The 24,414-nt window shown below is 40.3% G+C and overlaps 1 protein-coding gene across 2 annotated transcripts in view; it reads right to left on the bottom strand.

Annotated features, from left to right (window-relative positions):
* The window catches only part of MAK (male germ cell associated kinase), a 50,723-nt gene extending 28,554 nt beyond the window's left edge, over window positions 1-22,169 (bottom strand). For both annotated transcript variants that reach the window (XM_007173940.2, XM_057555175.1), the window contains exons 1-7: window positions 22,131-22,169; window positions 21,326-21,556; window positions 15,807-16,136; window positions 8,888-8,942; window positions 7,727-7,848; window positions 5,762-5,841; window positions 2,993-3,125 (exon numbers count right to left, since the gene is read on the bottom strand). In XM_007173940.2, coding sequence (XP_007174002.1) covers window positions 2,993-3,125; window positions 5,762-5,841; window positions 7,727-7,848; window positions 8,888-8,942; window positions 15,807-15,907 — 491 coding nt within the window. In that variant the 5' untranslated portion in view covers window positions 15,908-16,136; window positions 21,326-21,556; window positions 22,131-22,169. The remainder of the gene's footprint in view (window positions 1-2,992; window positions 3,126-5,761; window positions 5,842-7,726; window positions 7,849-8,887; window positions 8,943-15,806; window positions 16,137-21,325; window positions 21,557-22,130) is intronic.
* Window positions 22,170-24,414: the final 2,245 nt, after the last annotated feature.

Genomic DNA, 24,414 nt, shown 5'->3' with positions numbered 1-24,414 from the left:
AGACAAAATTGTTTTGAATGTTTTGCCAAATTTAGATACTGAAAACAAGTATTCTCAATTTCATTCCATTTCAGTATAGAATCTAAATTTACCCAGTTGAAAATAGAAGCTCCTTAAAAAGATTCTTTCCTGCAAGAGATTTTCCAATTCTAATTATACATTTAAAAAAGATAAAACTAGAACACTTTGAGCTCTTATTTAATTTGTTCAGTTCCTCCTTTGCTTTTGTAGGGATAAATATCATTATCTTCCTGTTTGCAAACTTCATTTTCAATAATTGCAGTTTCCTATAAACGTCAAAAGCTTTGGGTTTTTGGCATCCATTTATCAAAAATTCTGAATGAAGATTTCCAAGTGATTTGAAACAAAATGCAACCAAAATATGAAGGGATTATTTACAAAAAAGCTAGATATCACTGTAAATCATTTAAATTGACTTACAAAGTAGTTTTTCAAAGGCTCAAACAATTCTAAAATTCGAATGACAGACGGCAAAGAGAGAAAGCACATACAGCCATGTTTCAGCCGTTTTTGTAGTCAACATCAATAGCATCACAAAAATTTTGTAGTGCAGTTACCCTCTGCGTGTATGTGTAATGTGCAAATTCTGACAACTGCAGCTTATTTTGATTGGTAGAATGCAAATTTAGCAGCTTATTTGGATGCAGTTACAAAATAGATACGCATCTTAACCAATCCAAATAAATTTCTGCTTTCTAGGTTTCTTAATTTAGTAAGAATACTGTTTTTATGATGCTAGGCTTCACTAAAACTTGTATATGTATTACCACTGCAAAAATAATTTTGTCTTCAAAGGTTTTAACTGAAGTTAAATAGCCTTCATAATAATGTCAGACATTTCGCTTTTCAAGGAATGACCTTCCAAAAGCTTCACTTTGATTCTCTGAATTGTGATGAAAAAAATCAAACCATTGTTAGAAATAAGGTAACTGATTTTTCTCTTCGAAGCCAGTTGGAAGGCACTCATTTAAAACTGACATTGTTAATTAGCCATGTGTTAAAGTGTGAACTTGGTTTATGGGTCTCTCATGTTACCAGATCAGACCAGGGAGGAATCAGGAAGCATACAGCGGAGGTCGATCAGACGTGTCCCAGCTTGTTTTAATGAAACTATTGATAACAGGCATCGACCGAGAATGTCCGGAGCAAACCAGGACATATTATCACTCTTTACAGGCTCTGTCCTCAGACTTCTTTTCTTCTCTAACCACACTCAGTCCCTTAGTGACCTCACCCAACCCTGTAATTTTTAACACTGAAGTGTCCCAAGTTTACATCTCCAGCCCAGCCCTGCTCCCTGAACCCCAGGTCACAGGTCCCACCGCCTACCGTGACGTCTCCCCGTGGTTGTCTCGGAGGCACCCCTCAACCCGAAACACAACTGCGCCTCCCGCCACGAGCCCCACAGCAGCCCCGGCTCCCTCAGGGCTGACTCCAGCCCTCTGGCTGCTCGTGGAAAAGACCTTGAACTCTCTCTTTCATCTTATTCCCCACATCTACTTCACCAGGAAATCACATCTGCTCTATTTTAAAACACACCCAGGGCTTCCCTGGTGGCGCAGTGGTTGAGAATCTGCCTGCCAATGCAGGGCACACGGGTTCGAGCCCTGGTCTGGGAAGATCCCACACGCCGCGGAGCAGCTGGGCCCGTGAGCCACAACTACTGAGCCTGCGCGTCTGGAGCCTGTGCTCCGCAGCAAGAGAGGGCGCGATAGTGAGAGGCCCGCGCACCGCGATGAAGAGTGGCCCCCGCTTGCCACAACTAGAGAAAGCCCTCCAGGGGCCCCCTGCTTCACTCAGCTGAGCACGACACCCCAGTCCTTACATCCAGCGCCCCACAGACGCCCTGACCTCATTTCCCACTCCCGCCCTCCTTATTCACTCTGCTCTTCGCAGAATCCACGGCGGCGTTCCTGTCCGCAGGCCTTTGCACTCAGCATCTTCTCTGCCTGAAAACCTCTTGCGTCCCCAACGTCTCCCCAGCCCGGCATCCGTGAGACCGCCTGTTTAAAACAGCAACATACCCTTTCCCTCCCCTGTCTCTTCCAACCCCCTGTCCCTTTCCAGACTTTATTTTTCTGCATAATAATATGTAGAGATATATAGGTATCACTATCTGATACTCAAATATTCTTAACTGGTTTTATTGGAATACAATATCCATACAGAAAAATGCACATGTCCTAAGAGTACAGCTTGCTGAATTTTTACGATTAGAACATACCCGTGGGCCCAGCACCCAGATCAGGGAACTGCGTGTTATCAGCTCCGCAGAGGCCCCTCCCCTGCACGCTTCCAGTCGCTACTGCCCCTACCCCGACCATGTAGCCGCTATCCTGACTTTTAACAGGTGCGTTCTACTTTTGTGCTTTATATAAATGGAATCACATTATATGTGCTCTTTTTCTGTTTGGCCTCTTGCTCACAACATTGTCTCTGTGAGATTCATCACATTGTTCACGTAGTCGTAGGCCTTTCGTTCTCATTGCCGTGAAGCAGTCCACTGGGTGAATATATATGCCTCTGGTGATGGACATTTGGGTAGTGTGCAAGATGGGACAGTTACGTGTCTTGTGATGAACGTGTGTGTATCTCTCTGTTGGTGACTCAGGACATTCTCTATTTGTTTACGTATTGGCTGTCATGTAAGCAGCATGAGGCAGAGATTCTTTTCTGCTTAGTTCACGTCTGTGTTCCCAGTGCCTAAAATAGTATCCAGCACGTAATAGGGGTTCAGTAAATGTTTGTTGAATGAATGAATGGATGCGTGAAATCCTTTTTCCTTCCCTTTTCATTTATCACAAGAGTCATGAGGCAATCCTTCTGTCTCTCCAAAGAATACACAAAAATTCAGTTCTACATTTTGCTTTAAATACTTGATATGGAACCTCCAGAGAGATGTGTAACAATCTACTGTAGGAAAACGTCAACAGAGACATTTGCCTCTGGACAGTTGCAAAAAACTACTCACCATCTGGTGGATACATAATCAGTATACGGTGGCTGTGACCTTAATTCTCTTGCAAGTCCAAAGTCAGCAATTTTCACAAGTTCTGGGCCCATACAAAGCAAGTTTTCTGGTTTCATATCCCTATGAAAAAAGCCTTGGTAATATAGAGAGGAAAAACAATAATAAATCATCATATCTAGACATATTTGATTTACTAACAAGATAGCTGAGCCTCTCTGTTCTAATCAGGAAGGTGACCTTAGGAAAAAATAAACCACATTTATTGTCTACACAGTGATGGGAGGTGGGGACCCTGCTTTCAAAATAATTTGGCGAGGAAGTTCATACAGTATATATGGCCATTAAAAATAAATATCCACATGTATTTCTCTTTGTGGATCCGGTGAGTTCAGGCACTGGGTTAGATACTGCCACATTATGATTATCTCCGCTAATTTGAACAACACCCTTAAGGAGGTATTATGATGACGAGTGGGTAGCAGATGAGGAGGTTGAAGCTTGGAGAGAAGCAGTCTAGTGAAAGCTCAAGGAGCGCTGCATATCAGGCTTCAGTCAGTGAAGGTGGTCTTATTACTGCTCTACCACATTGTAGTTTAACCTGCGATTCCTTGAGTATAATAACTTTGAGAAGTCCATTAAACACAAATGGAACACCACACATTTGAATCAACTCCTTCTTTTAAAATTATTTAACAGCTCAGTTCTCCCCTGGTAGCTGCCTTGTTGAAACAACCCCAATAATTATAATGCTTATTTACCAATTTAATGTATAAAGTAAAAGGCTAGTTACCAAAGCTACATGGCAGCCCAGTGAAAATGAGGGCAGAAAGCCTTCCTTGCAAATGTCTAAGGAGTAGGTAAAGCACACTGGTTGTACACAGATGACTTGTATCCTAATGACTTTGTAGGGTGGAGAATTAAGAACGGGCCTGGTCATCAATTGTAGGTGATCATCATTATCACCAGAGGGTTTTCATGCAGATTTGAGCTAGGAAGACTTTTCTAAACCTAAACTTTTTTAACCCCTTCAAAGCCAGTGTGGGCTCTCCATGACATCTACAACAGTTTTGTACTCTGTTTACCTGGTACTCCTTACTCAAAATAGCTACTGAGATCCATCCATTTCACTAACTTCCAAGAGAAACACATCGTAATTTCATAATATGAAGACAGGAATGGGAGCACGTGTGATGGTAAAGTGACATTACTCCATAAAATCTTAATTAAACCACAGTTGAGGTTTTCCCCATCCTCACTAATATAAATGTATTGGTAACTTGGTCCTAACTTTAACTAAAATATTAGTCCATTTTTTTTGACAGCTACTGTCTTTAAAATATCTATTTTCTCAAAGGATTACATCTGAGATGTTTACGAACTATGGCAAGAATAATTTAGCTTTTGTAAAAATGTGTATTGTTCTTGGAGTCTGGTTTCCCAAATCACTATGTAGGCAATTATAAAGCCAACTCTAGATTACTCATATGTTATTTGCTTTCAGCAACAATTTTTAAATTCCAAGCTGGTTTCCTCCTTCAATCCCTTATGCTCTGAAGTTGCTGATAGTTGGTATATATCCAAGGAATCTAAACCAATTTTATTACTAGCCTAAAAAATATGATCAAAACACAAAACTCTTTCTAAAAATCAGAGAATTCATGAGGCTTTTGATTTTCCACATCACACTTGCTTCCATTGGCATAAATTAATGCAGGCAAATATCAAGAGTTAACCATGCTGACCAGAGTTTAAAAATGAGTTGAAGATAAGGAATCCAATATGAACAATTAAAATAGCATATATCCTTTACATTCCATGTAATTAATAAATGACTGACTTTTATCAATGGATTGTAATATATTTTCATGGGTTTTAGGCTTTTAAAGACCTTAATAGTTTACATAAGACAAAATAACCCTGGGGATTCAGGAATGTTCTTACAATGTTTATATGGAATTCTGCATAGCATTGCTAGAAAATAAATTATTTCCTGTAGTAAAAAGAGAAAGGAGAGAAGAAAATATAAAATATAGGATGAAACATGAAAGGAGACTAATAATGGTGATTTTTGAATGCCAATGCTCAGAATGCAGCAATGGTATGATATAAACTATCCTAATTTAATATCTAGTAAATATCTATCTAAACATCTTTAATATCTGTCTAAACATCTAGTGATGCTAAACTAGCATCATTAAAAATTAATGATCATTAAATCACTAAAAATTTTCATAATAATATTAACTTTATTTTGGTTTGATAGATATGCAAAAAACTATAAATCAAGATTACATAAATAAGAAATGCATAAAAATAATTTCTCCAAATATAGAAACAACTAAATGTAAATACTAAGGAAAACTAGAAAATACCATAGCACAGGTGCTTTAAACTATTTAAGTGTTAATAATTGATCATGATAGATCAAAGCATTCCAATCTTTTCCAAAAGAGGGACCTTTTTTTTTTTTCCATTTCCATGGTAAAATTAGGTGGAATGAGGTAGCAGGATGGGGTTATGATGACTGAGACTAAATGCTGATGATCAAACTGTAAAAAAATTCTGCTGTAGAGGAAGATAGTTACAGATTATAGAAATTCTATTTTATATAGAATTATTGAAATTCTAAATTTTTAAAATAAAACTGTCAGTTAGTAGGCACATACTCCAAACTTGTAGTTATCCAATATAATATTATTTAACAGTTTATATATAATTCCTATGCATGACCGTGACAATAATCTAAAGAGGCAGGGCAATGAAACCTACCATGTTTATGGATAAATGCCAGCCCTTGCAATATTTGATACATAATATTTCTGATGACTGACTCAGGGAACAACTTGTTTCTGTGAAGAAATGAACAAATAAACAGTTATGTAATTCAATTTGTAAAAAGAATGGTGTACACTAAAGGTACAGTTATAGTATCAGAGCAAAGGTTTTGTATATTGGTCTTCAGTTGACATGGAAAAGAAGTTTACTTGAATAAAAAAGGCTTGTAAATTAATCCTCAAAAACAATATTTCAGGAAGTTAAGCTACCAAAAACAAAGTGTAAAAATACCACTAACCTCAAATAGCCCTTTACCATGTACAGTTGTTAATGGTTTAATTTATACTTTTGACATTGAATAATATTCTAAACAATATCACTTTAATTTCCTTTTAATTTAGAAATCCAGAATTGAATCATGAAATTCCAAAGCTGAGTGTTTTTAATGTTCATTTGCAATTGCATTCACCACTTCCACTTATATATATATTTAAAATTATATGAAAGTATAATATTTCATGTATTTACATGTACTTAATTTTTTCTTCAAAATTATATCTCAATATACCATGCATATGTTTATCATTTCATATATTTTAAAGAGCATAAATTATTATTAGAAGCCAAGAAGATTACCCATAATCCCACCACCTGATAAGGAAACTATTTTGATTTTTCAGTATTCTAATCCAGCCCTAATCCATCTGTGTGTATAACTTTTATATTAGGTGTCAATGTTACATAAATACAACTTTGGTTTCTGGTTTTTATGCACTTATAAGCACTCTTATAATCTTCATAATTATCATTTTTAATGGCTACAAAATAATTACATCAGTAGTATACACTGTAATTACCAACCTATTCTCCCATTGATAGTTATTTATTTTAAATAGTTCAAAGAGATAAGTGAAGCTTGGTATAGTCATTTAACAGAACATACTAGCTATGGTAACTATGAAGATTATGTATCAGCATTAAAAAATGCCTATAAGTGAATAAATCAAACAGAAAAATGTATCACCACTAAAATTACAACTACATAGAAAATATGCATGTCTGTATACAGGAGCTAGAAAGAACTCTAGAAAAATAAACACTGATTTGAGAGGTAGAATATCCTTTACTTTTATTTTAACTGCTATTAATGTCATAATGATATCAGCCTGAAACATAATAGGCATTCAATACAGTAAGTATTTTTTGAAAGAAGGAAAAATATGATTAAAGAAAAATTCACTGACCATCCTTAGACCTTGAGAGAGAGAGAGAGAGAGTGTGTGTTTAAGAAATAGAGAGAGAGAAATCAACATCATTCTACTGGGAAATTCATTTCCTATTTTAGGCTCTTTTGCTGAACAACTCTGGCTTTAAAAACAGCCAAAATGGACATTAAACTCCCAGATGTGACCAGCAGCTACCACCAAAATGTTATCCTCTCCAAGCTCATGGCAGATGACTGAACTCTCCTTCTTTAGAGATTCTGTTCGTATGTTTAAAAATTAAAATGAGAATTTCCTTGGGATTGGTAACACATTTTTATCATTCACTTAAGCATTCTAATAAACAAGTGTATTAGATCCTTTCTTAAAAGCAACTTCATTCTTTCCTCCATTCCTTCATTAACCTTTTGCAAGATGTTTGGGAGAGTAAGAAAGACAATTTTCTCAATTTTGCCCCAGGCCAGCTTTATTATTGAGTATTAAACTATAGATAGATTTTTGTTTCAAAAAGTATAGATAGATAGTGTGCTTATATGAAATATTTACCTTGACTTTTAAGATATTACCACGGAAAAATGATGGTTCTTCAACGTTAGATATTATCCTTTGATAAAGATAACTAAAGCTACTTCATGGACTGATAAATCTGTACATTGCCAAGTGTGACATAATGAAGGGATCCAAGGGACTCGTGGAGGAGACAATAAGGAAAAAATTAGTTTTCATAAAGACATACCTGTCTTTCATTAATTGATAGAGGTTTTCTTTCATATATTCAAATATAAAATAAAGATGGTCATTTTCTCTGATAACTTCTTTCAGTTTAATCACATTGGCATGATTAAGTTTCTTCAGAGACTGCAATAGAGCAAATGAGCTTAAAATTCTTAAAGCAAAGTTATACAAGTTGGCACAATCTCATCAATGCTAGGATGATAAGTACCTTCAGTAATTTTCCATTTCTTCTAAATTCATTAAATTTTTAATATCTATAAAAATTTCCATGTCTAAAAACATCTAGAACATCTATTTAAGTAAACAGTGGGCTCCCCTGGTGGCACAGTGGTTAAGAACCCACCTGCCAATGCAGGGGACACCGGTTCAAACCCTGGTCCGGGAAGATCCCACATGCTGCGGAGCAACGAAGCCCGTGTGCCACAACTACTGAGGCTGCGCTCTAGAGCCCGCGATCCACAACTACTGAAGCCCACGTGCCTAGAGCCCGTGCTCCACAACGAGAAGCCACCGCAATGAGAAGCTCACGCGCACCGCAACGAAGAGTAGCCCCCGCTCACCGCAACTAGAGAAAGCCCGTACGCAGCAACAAAGACCCAATACAGCCAAAAATAAATAAATTGAATAAATAAATTAAAAAAATATATAAAGTAAGCAGTAATTGTCTAAGTAACGAATATAAGTGCAAAAATAAACCAGGTCAACAATAGCTACAAAACATTTCAGTCTGTCACTTTTTTTTTTCTTGGCCATTAAATAGGTTTAATTTTTTCTGACTTAACTATGTGGAATGCCATGCAAAAGTCTCCAAAAATTTATCCAAGTTATGCAACATAAAATATAAAGAAATGGTATGTGGTAATTTAAAAAATTATCTTTCCTTTGACAATATGGATTAAAATGCTCTTTTAAAAGTGAGAGTATACTTTTAAATATGAGGGTATAGTTACTTTCTGTTCTCCACTGACATTCTGATGAGAAATGAGAAATTAGGAACATAAAGAAAAACATAAGAAATATAATTATCTTTGGTCTGCTTCCCGCAGAGAACAGAACCATCTCCTTAGCTACCATCCTCAGAAATGAGACACGTGTGAGGTAGCGCTAAGGCCTTCTGGGGTTCTTTTCATCTCTGGGATTCTTTTCATCTCTGGGATTTTACCTTAACTTCTCTCAAGTTCATACATTCATCCCAAGAATAGAACTTTCTCTTCATTCTGCAATAAAAGAAGAAAAGTTTAGTGTGTGGGGACTGGGGATTTGAAGACACAATTTACACCATTGGCTTTCTTACCCTATAATTAGTTCACTGTGGGCAAGCTGTGATATCTCTCTTCCTTCCTCCTTAAAAGGAGATCATCTCCCTTCTGTGTATCTCAAGGCCATTTGGTGCAGGTTCATGACTGTGTCACTTCTTGGACAAATTGCCTAATGACTTCTCTGTGCTGCAAACTGCTGAGCTATAAAGTAGGAACTACTGCATAAGAAAAGCCTATTGTAGACTGCTTAGTTCAGCACTCAGTAAATACTACAGTAGATATCCTTATTTTTACCGGTATCTGTGGTCAGCTGCTATAAGGTATGAAGGGCATCACTACTATTATCTCTAATATCCTTAGTGAATCAGAATTTCAGTTATACTCATTCAGGTGCTAGAAATTTATGAAGGAGCTTGAAGAAATTGAGGGCTTAACCAACTTACCAAAAGATACGTTTCAGTACTATAGATTTATAAATGTCTTGCTAAAATGATAAAAGTAAATCTAGCACAGTGCTCAATTTGAGATAAAATAGAAGTCAATTCAAATATAGTATAAAAGTATTTTAGTAAATTGATCAAATCCATGCAAAACTATACGTATAATCGCTATGATTCTTAAAAAGTAATTATAGAATTTTTAATCCAGTGTTTTAGAGGCTAGTTAATATATCCAAGTTCCTTTTCAAAATTTAGTACAAATTGAAACTTTTATTCTTCTTAAAAATCTGTACTAGCTGCATCCACATATACTAATATGCTACTTTCTTTTCAGCAATTACTAGTTATCAATACTACCCTAAGGTAATGCATGTATCTATATGCAGCAAATACAGAAGTTTCCTTGCAAAACAATGATCCCGATTTCTAAAGAAATTAATTATAAAAAATTAAACCAATTTGTTAGAATTCCTTTTAGATTCCCTGCCATCTTCTCTTTCATTTATTGATTCGTCCAACACCTACACACCAGGGTGATGAAATCAGAGATGGTTACCCTGATGCTTCCCATCTCACAGGAAATAGACTTTAGTTAACACAAAAACAGACATACAAATGAGCTTTCAGGATCATGAGATGAATTGGCCAGGCCCCAGGCCTTTTTGATGAGGCAGCATTTCAGGTGAGACCTGAAAGACAGAAGGTGCTAGCATGTGAAGGCTGAACAGAAGATTCAGCCAGAGAGAAACAGCTAGAAAGAGCTGGGCTGGCTAGAGGAAATGAGGGACCACCTCAGGCCGATCCTTGTTCCTTCAGTGCCCGGAGCTGATTTTCACGGCTGTGAGGTCACCGTTCCTGCTCTGCTTTTTCTCCCGTAGCACTTTACCCACCTTCTTACATACCACAGAGTGTACTTTTATGTTTAGTCCTCTCCCCTCTCCTCACACACAGGCTCCTTGAGGACACCTCCACATGCCTGCTCAGTTTCTGGCACATAAGTAAGTGCTCCATCGATGTTTACTAAATGGGTGGATGGATTTCGATACCCACAGCTGGGCTCCTGAGGAACTGTCCCACAAACGGGAGATCCTCAGGGATGGAATGGCCTCTCAGGTCCTTAAAGGGCAGAGAGCTTAATAATATTTGTTTTTTGTTTTTTTGTTTTTTTTAAAAAAATTTATTTATTTATTTAATTTATTTTTGGCTGTGTTGGGTCTTCGTTTCTGTGCGAGGGCTTTCTCTAGTTGCGGCAAGCGGGGGCCACTCTTCATCACGGTGCGCGGGCCTCTCACTATCGCAGCCTCTCTTGTTGTGGAGCACAGGCTCAGTAGTTGTGGCACACGGGCCCAGTTGCTCCGCGGCATGTGGGATCCTTCCGGACCAGGGCTTGAACCCGTGTCCCCTGCATTAGCAGGCAGACTCCCAACCACTGCGCCACCAGGGAAGCCCCAATATTTGTTGATTTAATGAGGTGTGGGGATCTTACCAGCACCCCCTAGAATGAATTCTGTTACAGATTTTTTTTGGAGATGGCAGCAGATACCACAAGGTTTCTTACCAGTGACCTAAATTAAATTTCCCAAGGGAAAAACTCTCTTGCTTCTAGGCTTTCATACATATTATTCTTACAGCTTGGAATATCCTTCCCCTCCTCGTGATAATTTCTGTCATTCTCGAGATCTCATTTTATGGGGGAAGCCTTCCAAGATACCTCTCCAGCACTGCTTCTCTGTGCTCCCATAGGCCCCAGTATCTCCCCATCATAGGACTTATCATATTTTGTGTTGTAACTTTTCTAATTTGTTGGTCTATTTATAACTCATCTATCCCATCCCCATTTGTCCGGAGCACCAAGTGTAATCGGAGCTTAACAATTACGTGTTCAATGAATTTTTAAACTTTTTGCAAGCCTTCCAGATGACTCCTCCTCTTCTCTTTCATTTTTACTCTGTCTTTAATTAGGGTAGGAACACTGTCCGGCACATAGTAGTTACTGAATGTGGCAGACGCTATGACTTGTCTATCCAAGAGCCACTTCTCTTCTTTAGTAACACAGATCAGCTTTAACCCAGGGATACAAAATGGCCACCTAAGTACTCAGTTTCCCAGCTTCTCTTATTGCTACGTGCGCCACGTGACACACCCCTGGCCACTGAGGAGTAACCAGAAGTCTTCTGGAGAGGGGTGGGGAAAAGCTTTTGCTTTCCTAATTAGAAGAAAGTACAGCAGCTGACTGACAGTAACAGTAACTGTTTCAGCTCTTATTTCTTCTTACTTGGAACTCATACTCAAGGCCTAGACTGCTACAGCTATTTTTTAAAATTTATTTTATTCAAGTATGGTTGATTTACAATGTTGTGTTAATTTCTGCTGCACAGCCAAGAGATTCAGTTATGTATCTATATATATTCTTTTTCATATTCTTTTCCATTATGGTTTATTATAGGATATTGAATATAGTTCCTTGTGCTGTATAGTAGGACCTTGTTTATCCATTCTATATATGTTTTCATCTATCTGCTAATCCCAAACTCCAAGTTCATCCCTCTCCTGACCCCCTCCCCCTTGGCAACCACAAGTCTGTTCTCTATGTCTGTGAGTCTGTTTCTGTTTCACAGATAAGTTCATTTGTGTCATATTTTAGGTTCCACATATAAGCGATATCATACGATATTTGTCTTTCTCTTTCTGACTTATTTCACTTAGTATGATAATCTCTAGGTCCATCCATGTTGCTGCAAATGGCATTATTTCATTCTTTTTTATGGCTGAGTAGTACTCCATTGCATATATATACCACATCTTCTTTATCTATTCATCTGTCGATGGACATTTAGGTTGCTTCCATGTCTTGGCTATTGTAAATAGTGCTGCTATGAATGCATGGGTGCATGTATCTTTTTGAATTATAGGTTTGTCTGGGTATATGCCCAGGAGTGGGATTGCTGGATCGTATGGTAACAATATTTTTAGTTTTTTGAGGAACCTCCATACTGTTCTCCATAGTGGCTGCACCAATTTACATTCCCACCAACAAGGTAGGCGGGTTCCCTGTTCTCCACACCCTCTCCTACTGCAGCTATTTTTTGAAGACATAAGAACCTAGGTCTGTGATAACAGCATTAAGACCAGGTATGAGCCCTGGGCGGCCTACCTCAAAACATTTCACAATGTGAAACAAATAAATCCCTATTTAATTTACTTTTGGTTAGTTTTTTTTATTTTTTTATTTTTTTTAAATTTATTAATTAATTTATTAATTAATTAATTTATTTATGGCTGTGTTGGGTCTTCGTTTCTGTGCGAGGGCTTTCTCTAGTTGGGGCAAGTGGGGGCCACTCTTCATCGTGGTGCGCGGGCCTCTCACTGTCGCGGCCTCTCTTGTTGGAGCACAGGCTCCAGATGCACAGGCTCAGCAATTGTGGCTCACGGGCCTAGTCGCTCTGTGGCATGTGGGATCTTCCCAGACCAGGGCTCGAACCCGTGTCCCCTGCATTGGCAGGCAGATTCTCAACCACTGCACCACCAGGGAAGCCCAGTTTTTTTTATTTCATACACCGAAAGCATTCCTAAATTATACACGTATGACTTCTTCTCAGCATTCAGTCTATTTGACTTCTTAAAGTATTTGACCTCTCACTTCTCTCAAGGTCTTACCCAGCTCTATGCAGGTAAGGCCCAATTCCCCATTTTATGAAACTGAAGACTGAAACAAACACATGATCTTGCCACACAGAAGGAATAATGAACATTTTGTTATAGAAAACAAACCAACGGTAATAACCTTAAATGATACCACGAGACCCAACCCTCATTCTCATTTTCTTACCCCCTCTCCCCAGAAGCCACAGCTTTCATAAAGTTTATGTAAATCTTTACAGTCCTTTTAAAGATATTTTTACATATAAATTTATTTATGTGTAATGATGTATTTATTTGTGTGAATTTACATAATTGCTTAACCCACAAATAAGGATGATTTCATCTCATTTTGGCTGATACTTACACCTCATTTATTATTTTTTTCTCTTATTGCCTTAATTAGGGTCTCCAGTTCAATCTTGATCAGTAGGGGATATAGCAGGCATTCTGGTCTTAAAACCAACTTTACAAGAAGTACCTGTAATATTTCACCTTTCAGGTCAGGGAAGTTTCTTCTTATTCCTATTTTTCATTTCAGTTATTGTACATTGTACATTTACTTATTTGATAATAATGGCTATTTAACAATATTTTATAAAAGTATTTTCTTATATATGTAAAGTTTTAGATCATGATAGTGTAAAGTTTTTAACATTTGATAAACATTTGTTAAAGCATTTAACTTTTAGATGATCATCATTTAGTTGATGTTGTAATCAGTTTCCAAGACTCGTTCTGGTGAAAGCTAACTGCCATGTCATGAGGACACTCAAGTGACTGTCTGTAGAGCCCCATATAGAGAGAAATTGAGACCTCTTTTTGTCCTTATAAAAAAAGGAAATTTGGACACAGAGATAGGCATCGAGGGAAGTTGATGTGGGAGGGATACAGAGAGAAAATACCATGAATCAGCCAAGAAGAAAGGCCTACGATAGATCCTGTTCTCTCAGCCCCCAGAAGGAACCAACCCTGCTGACACCTTGATTTTAGACTTCTAGCTTCCAAAACTGTCTCAATAAATCTCTGCTGTTTAAGCCACCCAGTCTGTGGCTTAAACTTTGCTACAGAAGCTGAATGTGAGCCAAATGATGTTCTAAATTCCTGTGTTGAAGTCCTAACCTCCCAGTACCTCAGGGTGTATTTGGAGGTAGCCCTTAACGAGGTGATTCAGGTTAAATGAGGTCTTTAGGGTGGGTCCTAATCTGATATGACTGGTGTCCTTATAAGAAGAGATGAGGGGCTTCCCTGGTGGCGCAGTGGTTGAGAATCTGCCTGCCAATGCAGGGGACACGGGTTCGAGCCCTGGTCTGGGAGGATCCCACATGCTGCGGAGCGACAAGGCCCATGAGCCACAACTACTGAGCCTGCGCGTCTGGAGCCTGTGCTCCGCAACAAGAGAGGCCGCGACAGTGAGAGGCCCGCGCACCACGATGAAGAGTGGCCCCCACTTGCCGCAACTAGAGAAAGCCCTCGCACAGAAACAAAGACCCAACACAGCCATAAATAAATAAATAAATAAAATTAAAAAAAAAAAAGACGAGATGAGGACACAGACATGCGCAGAGAGACGATCATGTGAAGACAGGGGGAGAAGAGAGCCATCTACAAGCCAAGGAGAGAGGTCTTACATGAACCAACCATGTTAGCTGACACCTTGATCTCTGACTTCTAGCCTCCAGAACTGTGAGGAAGTAAATACATTGTTTAAATCAGCCAGTCTGTGGTACTTCGTTATAGCACCCCCAGCAGACTGATAACAGTGAACCACCTTGGGCATGGATGTTCCAGCCCTGGTTCAGCCTGCAGATGACTGTGACCTTGGCCCACCTCTGACTGCCACCTCATGGGAGACCTGTAGCCTGAACCACAGCTGAGCTACTCCTAAATTCCTGACTCACAGAAACTGTGAATTAATAAATGTTTGTCCTTGTCTTAAATCATTGAGCTTTGGGGTAATTTTTTTTACATATGATAGATAACAAATACAGTGGATTAAAGAAATAAGTTAATAATAATTAATTCTATTTAATTGGTACGGTCAGGAAAATTCCATATGCCACTCAGAACTCAGTTTGATACTATGAATACCATCTGATTTTGAGACCTATTGTTTCAAAGAGACAATAAGCTCTACTCTGTACTCAACTTTTTTTTTTTTTAATTAATTATTTATTTATTTATTTATGGCTGTGTTGGGTCTTCGTTTCTGTGTGAGGGCTTTCTCCAGTTGCGGCAAGTGGGGGCCACTCTTCATCGCGGTGCGTGGGCCTCTCACTATCGCGGCCTCTCTTGTTGTGGAGCACAGGCTCCAGACGCACAGGCTCAGTAATTGTGGCTCACGGGCCTAGTTGCTCCGCAGCATGTGGGATCTTCCCAGACCAGGGCTCGAACCCGTGTCCCCTGTATTGGCAGGCAGATTCTCAACCACTGCGCCACCAGGGAAGCCCTGTACTCAACTTTAAGTTCCAAAATTACCTTCAGTTTCAGTTCAAATGTATCATGCATAAAAAGCAGAGCCCTTGTATTTTTTGATTTGTCCATGTAGCTGGACAAATCAGAAAATTAACTTATGTGGGGATCAGCTGAACTCCTTCTTTGGCAGTGTTTTCTCCAGAATGGCATTCCATATTAGCCTAACAAGCATGGGGTCTAAACCAGACTTCTCTCTGTACTTGAATATAGTCTCGAGCAAGCAAAGGAAAAGAAAGATCGGCAAACTTGGCAGTGTTGCCCATGGTACCTTTTGATGGCCACCAGCTCCCCTGATTCGATACTCTTGCCCATCAGCACACTCCCATAAGTGCCGTCCCCCAGCTGTCTCATGGTTGTGTATCGGTTCATCTTGGAAAAATAATGCAGCACAAGTTGTTGACTGAAATGACTTCCTTGTTGAATACAATTATAAATGCTTCTTTATTTTTGTTCGTTTTTGCCCTTAGACTGTTGTTGCTACACTGGTGACAGTCTTGTCATCATTAAACACAGGCTCTTCCCCAAGATTATGTAGGTTCATAAGATATAGCAATAAGGAATCTGGCAAGGAAACAGTGCTTCCATTCTTATGAACACCCTGTAAAAAAAAAAACAAAACAAGAATAAAAGGGATTTTCATTAAAGAACCTCTTCCAAAAATTTACTGGTAACCTAGGAAAATTATAAATACCAACGTGTTAAGCATGTGTCAGTAAATCAATTGTGTGATGCGAATGATGTTCACCTATAAAAGACTGATGGTACTCACTGGTGAATGCTTCATTTACACGGTACCATGTTACTTATCCCATGAACGTTCAATACTGGCTTAATGATTTGCATGATTGCTTTTTTACTGACTATATAATATAATCTATATTAGTCCAAATCAGATTTTGGGAAGTCAGACACTCTAATATGTCCATTCTTTGAATCAATGTTTGCATCATATTTAATTTGGACCATAATCCCTTATGTGAAACTCCTGGGCCAGACGTGTTTGGAATCCAGGAATTTGCATATTTTAGAAAAGTAATATAGTACGTAACACCTCCCAAGCAGCATCTTAATGTGCCCGTAGAAAAATGTATGAAAAGTACACTAAGTAAAATAAATGAAGACCATAAATGGCCTTGCGTCATTCGGGTCATGTTTTGATGCATTTGCACAGATTAATTTTTTTTTAATAAATTAATTTTTTTTGTTGTTTTTATTTTTGGCTGTGTTGGGTCTTTGTTGCTGTGCTGGGCTTTCTCTGGTTGCGGCGAGCGGGGGCTAGTCTTTGTTGCAGTGCGCGGGCTTCTCATTGTCGTGGCTTCTCTTGTTGCGGAGCACAGGCTCTAGGCGAGCGGGCTTCAGTAGCTGTGGCTCGCGGGCTCTAGAGCGCAGGCTCAGTAGTTGTGGCTCACAGGCTTAGTTGCTCCGCGGCATGTGGGATCTTCCCGGGCCAGGGAGCGAACCCATGTCCCCTGCATTGGCAGGCGGATTCTTAACCACCGCGCCACCAGGGAAGCCCCAGATTAATTTTTAAAAATTCATCTTTCAGAGCTTTATGGGTTTCAAAATTACAGAAAAGGGATTGTGGATCTGTATATATTTGAAGGGTACAGGTTTCTATAGGTTCTGATTTTATAACTATGATTAAAGAAAACACACAAAGCAAATAAAGCCTTAGTGTCTACCTCATTACAACAGCGTTCAATAATTTCCTCCCATTGTTCTGTCTTAGTTCTGCATTCAAGGAACAATTTCTCGTTTCATACCTGTTTATCATTCTTATGTTGCTTTAAAAAATCTCTATCTTTCTGTTACAAGGCTGTATGCTTAGTTACAAAGTGTAACAACATGTTTGGCACTATCAAATAGTTTGTTTTAAAATGCTTTTTACAGGGACTTCCCTGCTAGCGCAGTGGTTAAGAATCCGCCTGCCAATGCAGGGGACACAGGTTTGAGCCCTGGTCCAGGAAGATCCCACATGCCGTGGAGCAACTAAGCCCGTGCACCACAACTACTGAGCTTGTGCTCTAGAGCCCATGAGCCACAACTACTGAGCCTGCGTGCCAAAACTACTGAGCCCTGAGCCACAACTACTGAAGCCCGTGCGCCTAGAGCCCATGCTCCCTAACAAGAGAAGCCACCGCAATGAGAAGCCTGTGCACCACAACGAAGAGCAGCCCCTGCTCGCTGCAACTAGAGAAAGCCTGCGTGGAGCAACGAAGACCCAATGCAGCCAAAAATAGATAAATAAATAAATAAATAATAAATTTGAAAATAAATAAAATAAAATGCCTTTTACAGGGAACTCCCTGGTGGTCCAGTGGTTAGGAGTACATGCTTTCACTGCCAAGGGCCCGAGTTTGATCCCTGGTTTGGGACTAAGATCCCACAAGCCGTGCGGTGTGGCCAAAAAATAAAATGCCTTTTATAATCTGGTGCTTCATTCAAAGATTATTTTTCTTTCACTGTAGCACGATTTCCACGAAATAAAATCATAAAAATTGCTTCTCTATTAGATGCAGAAATTTAGGAGCGACAAGAATATGTTGTAGTTGTCAAAGTACCTAAGGCTTCCAAAAATAGGCTTTCTGAGGAAACATGGCAGAGAAGTGCACTAAACCTATGTTGTTTCCTTTATACAGGAACACATTTGTTCACAGGAAACTTTGGAAGAAGCTGTGGGGCTTTTAAATAACAGGGAGTGTGTGTTAATTTGTCATTTATTTTACTTCATATAGATAATAACCACTTCAAAGGCACATGAGAGGTAGTTTAGGCCATGCTAACTCCGTGGCCAGGATCTTGAAAAAGAGATCACAATAGTAAATTCCAGTTCTATTTAGTGGCTCCTTCATTTTTCTCAGCTTAAATCTGAGCAAATGGTCTTAACACATGCCAGCAAATGGTTCCCCATTTGCCTGAAAATGAAGTTCTTTGGTAAGTGGTCATTACGTTATACATAGATACAGATTCTCAATATTAAGGCATTAATATAGAGAAAGGTAACACCCCCTGCCTCCTCACCTATTTCCTGACCAAAACGTGTATTTGCTTTTCTTCATTTTTCCTTTATCTGGATAAGGAAATATAATTTTGAAAGCTCTTTGGGGGTTTGTTTTGTACCCTGTGCTGTGATTAAACAAAACACGGACTATAAAGTGTATTTCTTCTGATCACTTGGAATCTTATTAAATCAGTATTTTGCATTTTATTATCAGCGTGTTAAATTGTTTTTCTTTCTTTCTTTCTTTTTTTTTTTTGCTGCACCGGGCAGCTTGTGGGATCTTAGTTCATCAATCAGGGATTGAACCCCATTCACTGCAGTGAAAGTGCCGAGTCCTAACCACTGAACCGCCAGGGAATCCCTAAATTGCTTGACATTCTTTTCTAGCTTTTCTATTTAAGGTGACATACACTTATCTCTTTTAAGGAAATGTGCTTTCTAGAGGTTTACTGATTCCTTCTGGTTAAGTAAGAATACAGAGAATAAATTTGTCCAAAAGGCCATGGTGTTTATCATATCAGGAAAATTATACAATAAAAACACAGAGGGATTAAATGACCTATGAGCAATCAGAGAATCAATGATGGAGTCAGTCTAATAGTTGCATTAGCCTGAAGCTGTTTGGTTTTTTAGTGCAGTCCCCAACTGCTAAAAAACCCATTCTTGGCAGCTTTTACAATCACTGGTGCAGCTAAAGGAACCACCCCTCTTCACTGCCAAACCGTGTAGAATCTACCCCTCAATGAAAGCTGCCCAGCCCCCCCACCTCCTAAAGGTTGCTAACTCCTCACCCTAAAACGCCAAGATGCTATAAACAGCCGGGAAAGTGCACAGGGTTCTCCCCACCCTCACTACGCCCTGGGGCTACATCTGTCTCATCCTGATACCTGGAAGGACTTAGTGAAAAATTATAGGCCAGAAACAGTGAAGGGAAAGAGTGTGAGTGGGGGACAAGGGAGTCTTCCTGGAGTTCCTTAAGAAAATTATTATTTTTACCCAACCCCCCAAAATTATTTAATTAAGAATTTTAATGGGATAAATAGCATCTTCTTTTCTTTGCAAATCTGCTGCATATGCAACAAATTATTTTCATGTTAACACCTCACTGAGGACAGGCATTGAGGGTCTGAGAGGTCGGCAGTTATGTAGGCACTTCTGGAAAAGGACAAATGGCTTGAGAAGGGAGTGAAAGAGGGAGCGGCCCAGATGGGGAGAGAAGTTCAGAGGTAAGAGGTGCCAGAAACATTGAAACTTTCCCTTGCAGCGGCTCAACAACCTGCAAAAGTGGAATTAACTGCCTCTTTCTGGTCCACTATTAAGACCATCAGCGCACCATCATCAGTACTATTAGCACAACAGACCATTCAGTCATTGACTCCTTTCTGCATTGTCCTGGAAGCCCAACTGGTTTTGGAGTGGCTATTGTAGAAACTGCACTCCAAGCCTAACCAATCATCTTCCAAAGAAACACTGGAAACGCAAAGTTTGTTTCAAGCGCTTTAGCATAGGATACTTATATTCAGGGAAAAATAAGTAAGGGACACAGCCATTTCCCAGTTTCTTTCATTTGAGGGGTGAAGATTATGGGTATGACATAGATTTTAAAAAGCTCTGACTTGTGGCTCTCAGAGAATTGGGCCAGTTTACTAACCTTTAAGTAACGCAAGTTTACATACTATGCTCCCAAACAAAACTTTAAAAAGGCCTCTTTTGAGTCATGTTAAATACAAAATAAACAGCTCTCCAGGGTGAGAAGCTGACCATTTCAGCTGTCCCCTTATCCCCCTAAAAATATAAGGTTTTCTGCAGTCAAGCTCCAATACTTACTGACTTCCTTATGAGTTATACAAACCTTATATTCTGGTTTAAGGAAAAAGACATTTACTTAGAGGCTCAATTATAGGCCTACGTTAGATAAATACCCTTATCATTTCTCTCCCATTCTAGTTGTCTTACTTTTATCTAAGTGTGCAATTACTGTAAACTTGAGCTTTATTCTCAACAGCTCCTGCCAGCTAATAAGGGATTTAGATAGGATTAAAGAAGATTAACAGAGAGGGCAAATGGAGGGTAAAATTTGTGTCCGCCCAATCACTGAGCAGATAACGTTTCCATGTCTTCAACTTGTCTTTGTAGAATCTGCTGTAATGTTATTACGCTAAGGCTGGCATTAACGTTTGTTTAAAAAAAAAAATGTAACGCCATAAAAACCATTGTTTCAAAAGCAAAAGAGAAAAAAGATTTCAAACTAACCAAATCATACGTTTACAGAAATTAAAAGGGGAGTTTTTACAATGGGAAAACAGGATTCTGTGTTAAAAAATAAATAAAAGCATGGTGCTTTGTGCTAATATTCACAATCTGTTTTAAAACGAAGCAAAACCAAACCGAAATAACCCACCCCAACGAAGAGATGTAACAGCCAGCTTTGCGTAGGCAGAAGGTGGCCGCCCTGGGGGCGGAGGGGAGGGTTTGTCCCTTCCCGGTCACTCGGCGGTGAACAGGGCGGGGGGCCGATAAAGGAAGGCCAAAAGGCTGGAAAGTAACTTTTGCCTCCGCCACTATTTCGACCAAACGGGTTGTTTTTCTGATTAAAATCACTCCGATAACTTTGACTCTCTTTATGAGAATTCCGTTACAATTAGAACAAATGCCTGATCATTTTAAAAGGTTATCTAAACACAATTACATACATTTCTTTCCTTTTAGAATTGAGATTACGAACCACTAAAAAGCCAGTTTTATTGCCTCCCCTCCCCCGACTCCAGCCCTGTCCTTAGACTGACCATGTCTCCGTCTTATTTGCAGTAAAGAAGCAGTTTTCGTTCCCAGACGCTCTGATCTTTTCTCGCAAACTGGGGCTTTTAAAAGACTCCAGTCTGCGGGCAGGGCTCGTCCCCGAGGCCCTGCGTGTCCGGCCGCAGCGGGCAGGTGAGCCCCTGACCCCCCCGCGGTTGGCTCGGCGTGAGGACTGGGGGCGCCCGCTGGTCCACCCGGTGCCGGGATTCCGCTTGTACCTGGGAGTCATTTGGGAATGCACGAATGAGGACTGAATTTGGACTCAGTTTCTCTTTCTTCTTTCTCCTTTTTAATTTTGTAACAGTTCTGAACTCAATTCCACTGCCTTCTCCAGACCTGATCCCGCCCCTCACTCCTAGAAGTAGCGTCCTCTCCAGCCTAAGCACTCAAGGGAGCGGGGGAGGGCGGGGGGTGCGTTGGGAGACCCTGGGGTAGAGGTTCGGGGGTGCGGGTCCCTCAGACTGATGGATTCCGCCGTCATCCTCCAACCCAGGACTGACCGCGCCGTCTAGGAGCGCAGGGAAGTGGTCGAGGGGGTCTCGGAGCGAACCGACAGCTATAGGAGCAGGTTGACCGCCTCCTGCCCGCCCCGCCCCTCCCCGAATTCTCCTCCCTCCAGTCCCTCCCCCTACCGGTGTCCAGGCCCCTTCTCTCGGCGGAGGTTGGCGTTGGTAGGACAGAGAGCCGAGGGGACATGCCGGGCCGCCTCGCAGGACAGGCTCGGGCTGGCTCGGACGGAGGGTGGCGGCCCCGCTGCCCGCTAGGGATTACCTGCCCGCGCCGGCCGCTTACCTTGTTCACTCCCTTGTCAAGCTGTGGCGTGCTGTGTGTTTCATCTCCTAGGAAACCGCGGGGATGCTCCAGCTCAGACCTCCCGCTTACGCCCCGCCCACGGGGCGTGATCGAGCCGGAAGGCCCCGCCCAATACGTGCACGCCCCGCCTCCCTAGGGGCGGGGCTTCCGGAACACCTGGGTGTCAGTGGAGTTAGCGCTCTCTGCCGTTTAATTTGGGGCTTGGGAGAGTCCTGATTACCTTTGTAGTTACTTATTGGAAGTTGGTTTGTTTGCTCTTTATTTTGTTTGCTCCGATTCATTCTACAAAGTCTTGATTTATTGAATCTTTTTCCCAGACTTGTGAAGAGCAAGTAGAAGGCAACGTTTGCCTCCTAGTCCTTGTATTTGTCTATACATGTACTGCCTGGGGAAAAACTGCACTGGATTGCAAGTCCAGTTGCAATGCAGAGCAGTCAACTCCTCAGGCCTGTGTTATCTCCATTTTCACTTATTCGTTCAGAGTACTTACTTGGTACCAGTCACAGTGTTAGATCGTAGTGATCCCAAGGTAAATGAGTGAATGTGTGAATAAATGAGTTGTGAAAGAAGGGCACACTTGTGTTATTACCAAAAAAAAAAAAAAAAAAAAAGCTCAATTGGCTAGCAAAAAAAAAGCCCATAAATCAGAAGCATGAGACATGGGGTAGTGATGTACCTATTAGTAATTATCCATTAGGTGTCAGGCTCTGGACCTGGCACTGAGAATAATGCCAGGGTAGCAGGACAGACATGTTCATGGTCCTCTCACAGCTTAAAGCGAAAAAGACAGGGGAAGTAAGAAGCATAAGTTAGATCATGGAGGTCTTATATGCCCGGTTATGAAGCCTAAGCCTTATCAGGCAGTAACTGGGGAACCAATGAAGAATTTTCTACAGAGGAGTGATATGTTCACGTTTGCATTTCAGAAAGATCACAAAAGCAGCAGTGGGTAAGGTAGATTTCAGCAGTGACTGTACAGGCAACAGAATAAAAAGGAGGCTATGGCAATTGATCAGGAAGAAATGATGAGAATCCAACTATAGCCGTGAGGCTGGGAATAGGACAGAGAGGGAGAGAATCCAAGGGATATTTAGGAGTTAAAATTGACAGGACCATGTGGCTTAGATGAGTGGTGTCATTCCAGTGCTAAGATCCTCTGCACCTGCCTCAGGGTGATCCCAGAAGTTTCAGGCGGAAGCCAGGGAGGGCTCATACCTAGGAGATCAAAAGACATTGAACCCAAAGCACTCAATTGGAACTTCAGCCACAAAACATCCCTATGGATGACTTTGACCATCTTGAAGGGCCACAGGACAGGGTTGGGAACCTGAGATCTGACCTGTCTGTCAAGAAGCAGGTACTTCACTGCGTTATGTTTAAACAGATTATTCAGTTCACTTCGTTCCTTTTGCAAATAAGTCTAGAGTCTGTCCTGCTTCAGAGGAAGTCATAAATTATATCCCCTCAAGTGTGTTTGCTTCTGTCAAATGAATTTGAGGAGCTGATCTTTATCAATATGTTTCTAGGTCCAGCAACTTTGTTTATATGTTTTATTCACTGACTTAGAAGATTCTACTGTAATGTGATATATCATCAAATTCCTGCCCAAAATGAAGTTTGAAAGCTCTGAAATAAAAAATTTTAAATACTACAGGGACATCATAAAGACAAGTGACTACTGAAATTAAAATTTTCATTCCCAGCTTTTTTCATTTCTTAAAATGCATACTTTTTGATTTGGGTTATGATGGGACATTTGGGGGAGGTTAAGTTTAAAAACTCAGGAAATCAATGCAGCTTTTTAAAGTACAGGAGGTAAATGTAAGCTTCACATTTAAAAAAAAAAATTATTAGCACCTTTAATTATTATTTATTTATTTATCTGGCTGTGTTGGGTCTTCATTTCTGTGCGAGGGCTTCCTCCAGCTGCGGCAAGCGGGGGCCACTCTTCATCGTGGTGCGCCGGCCTCTCACTATCGCGGCCTCTCTTGTTGCGGAGCACAGGCTCCAGACGCGCAGGCTCAGTAGTTGTGGCTCACGGGCCTAGTTGCTCCGCGGCGTGTGGGATCTTCCCAGACCAGGGCTCGAACCCGTGTCCCCTGCACTGGCAGGCAGACTCCCAACCACTGCGCCACCAGGGAAGCCCAGCTTCACATTTTTAAAACACCACACAAGTCTTTGATTGATAAGTATAATTTTTAATTGGCTTCATACGATGGAGACTTTAGAGGTATTTATTTAGATATGTTATTTATTTATTTAT

The sequence above is a fragment of the Balaenoptera acutorostrata genome, chromosome 10 (assembly GCF_949987535.1).
Source record: "Balaenoptera acutorostrata chromosome 10, mBalAcu1.1, whole genome shotgun sequence".
Taxonomy (NCBI): domain Eukaryota; kingdom Metazoa; phylum Chordata; class Mammalia; order Artiodactyla; family Balaenopteridae; genus Balaenoptera; species Balaenoptera acutorostrata.
The sequence above is the reverse complement of the archived record's forward strand: the minus strand, read 5'-3'. Positions and strand labels throughout refer to the sequence as shown.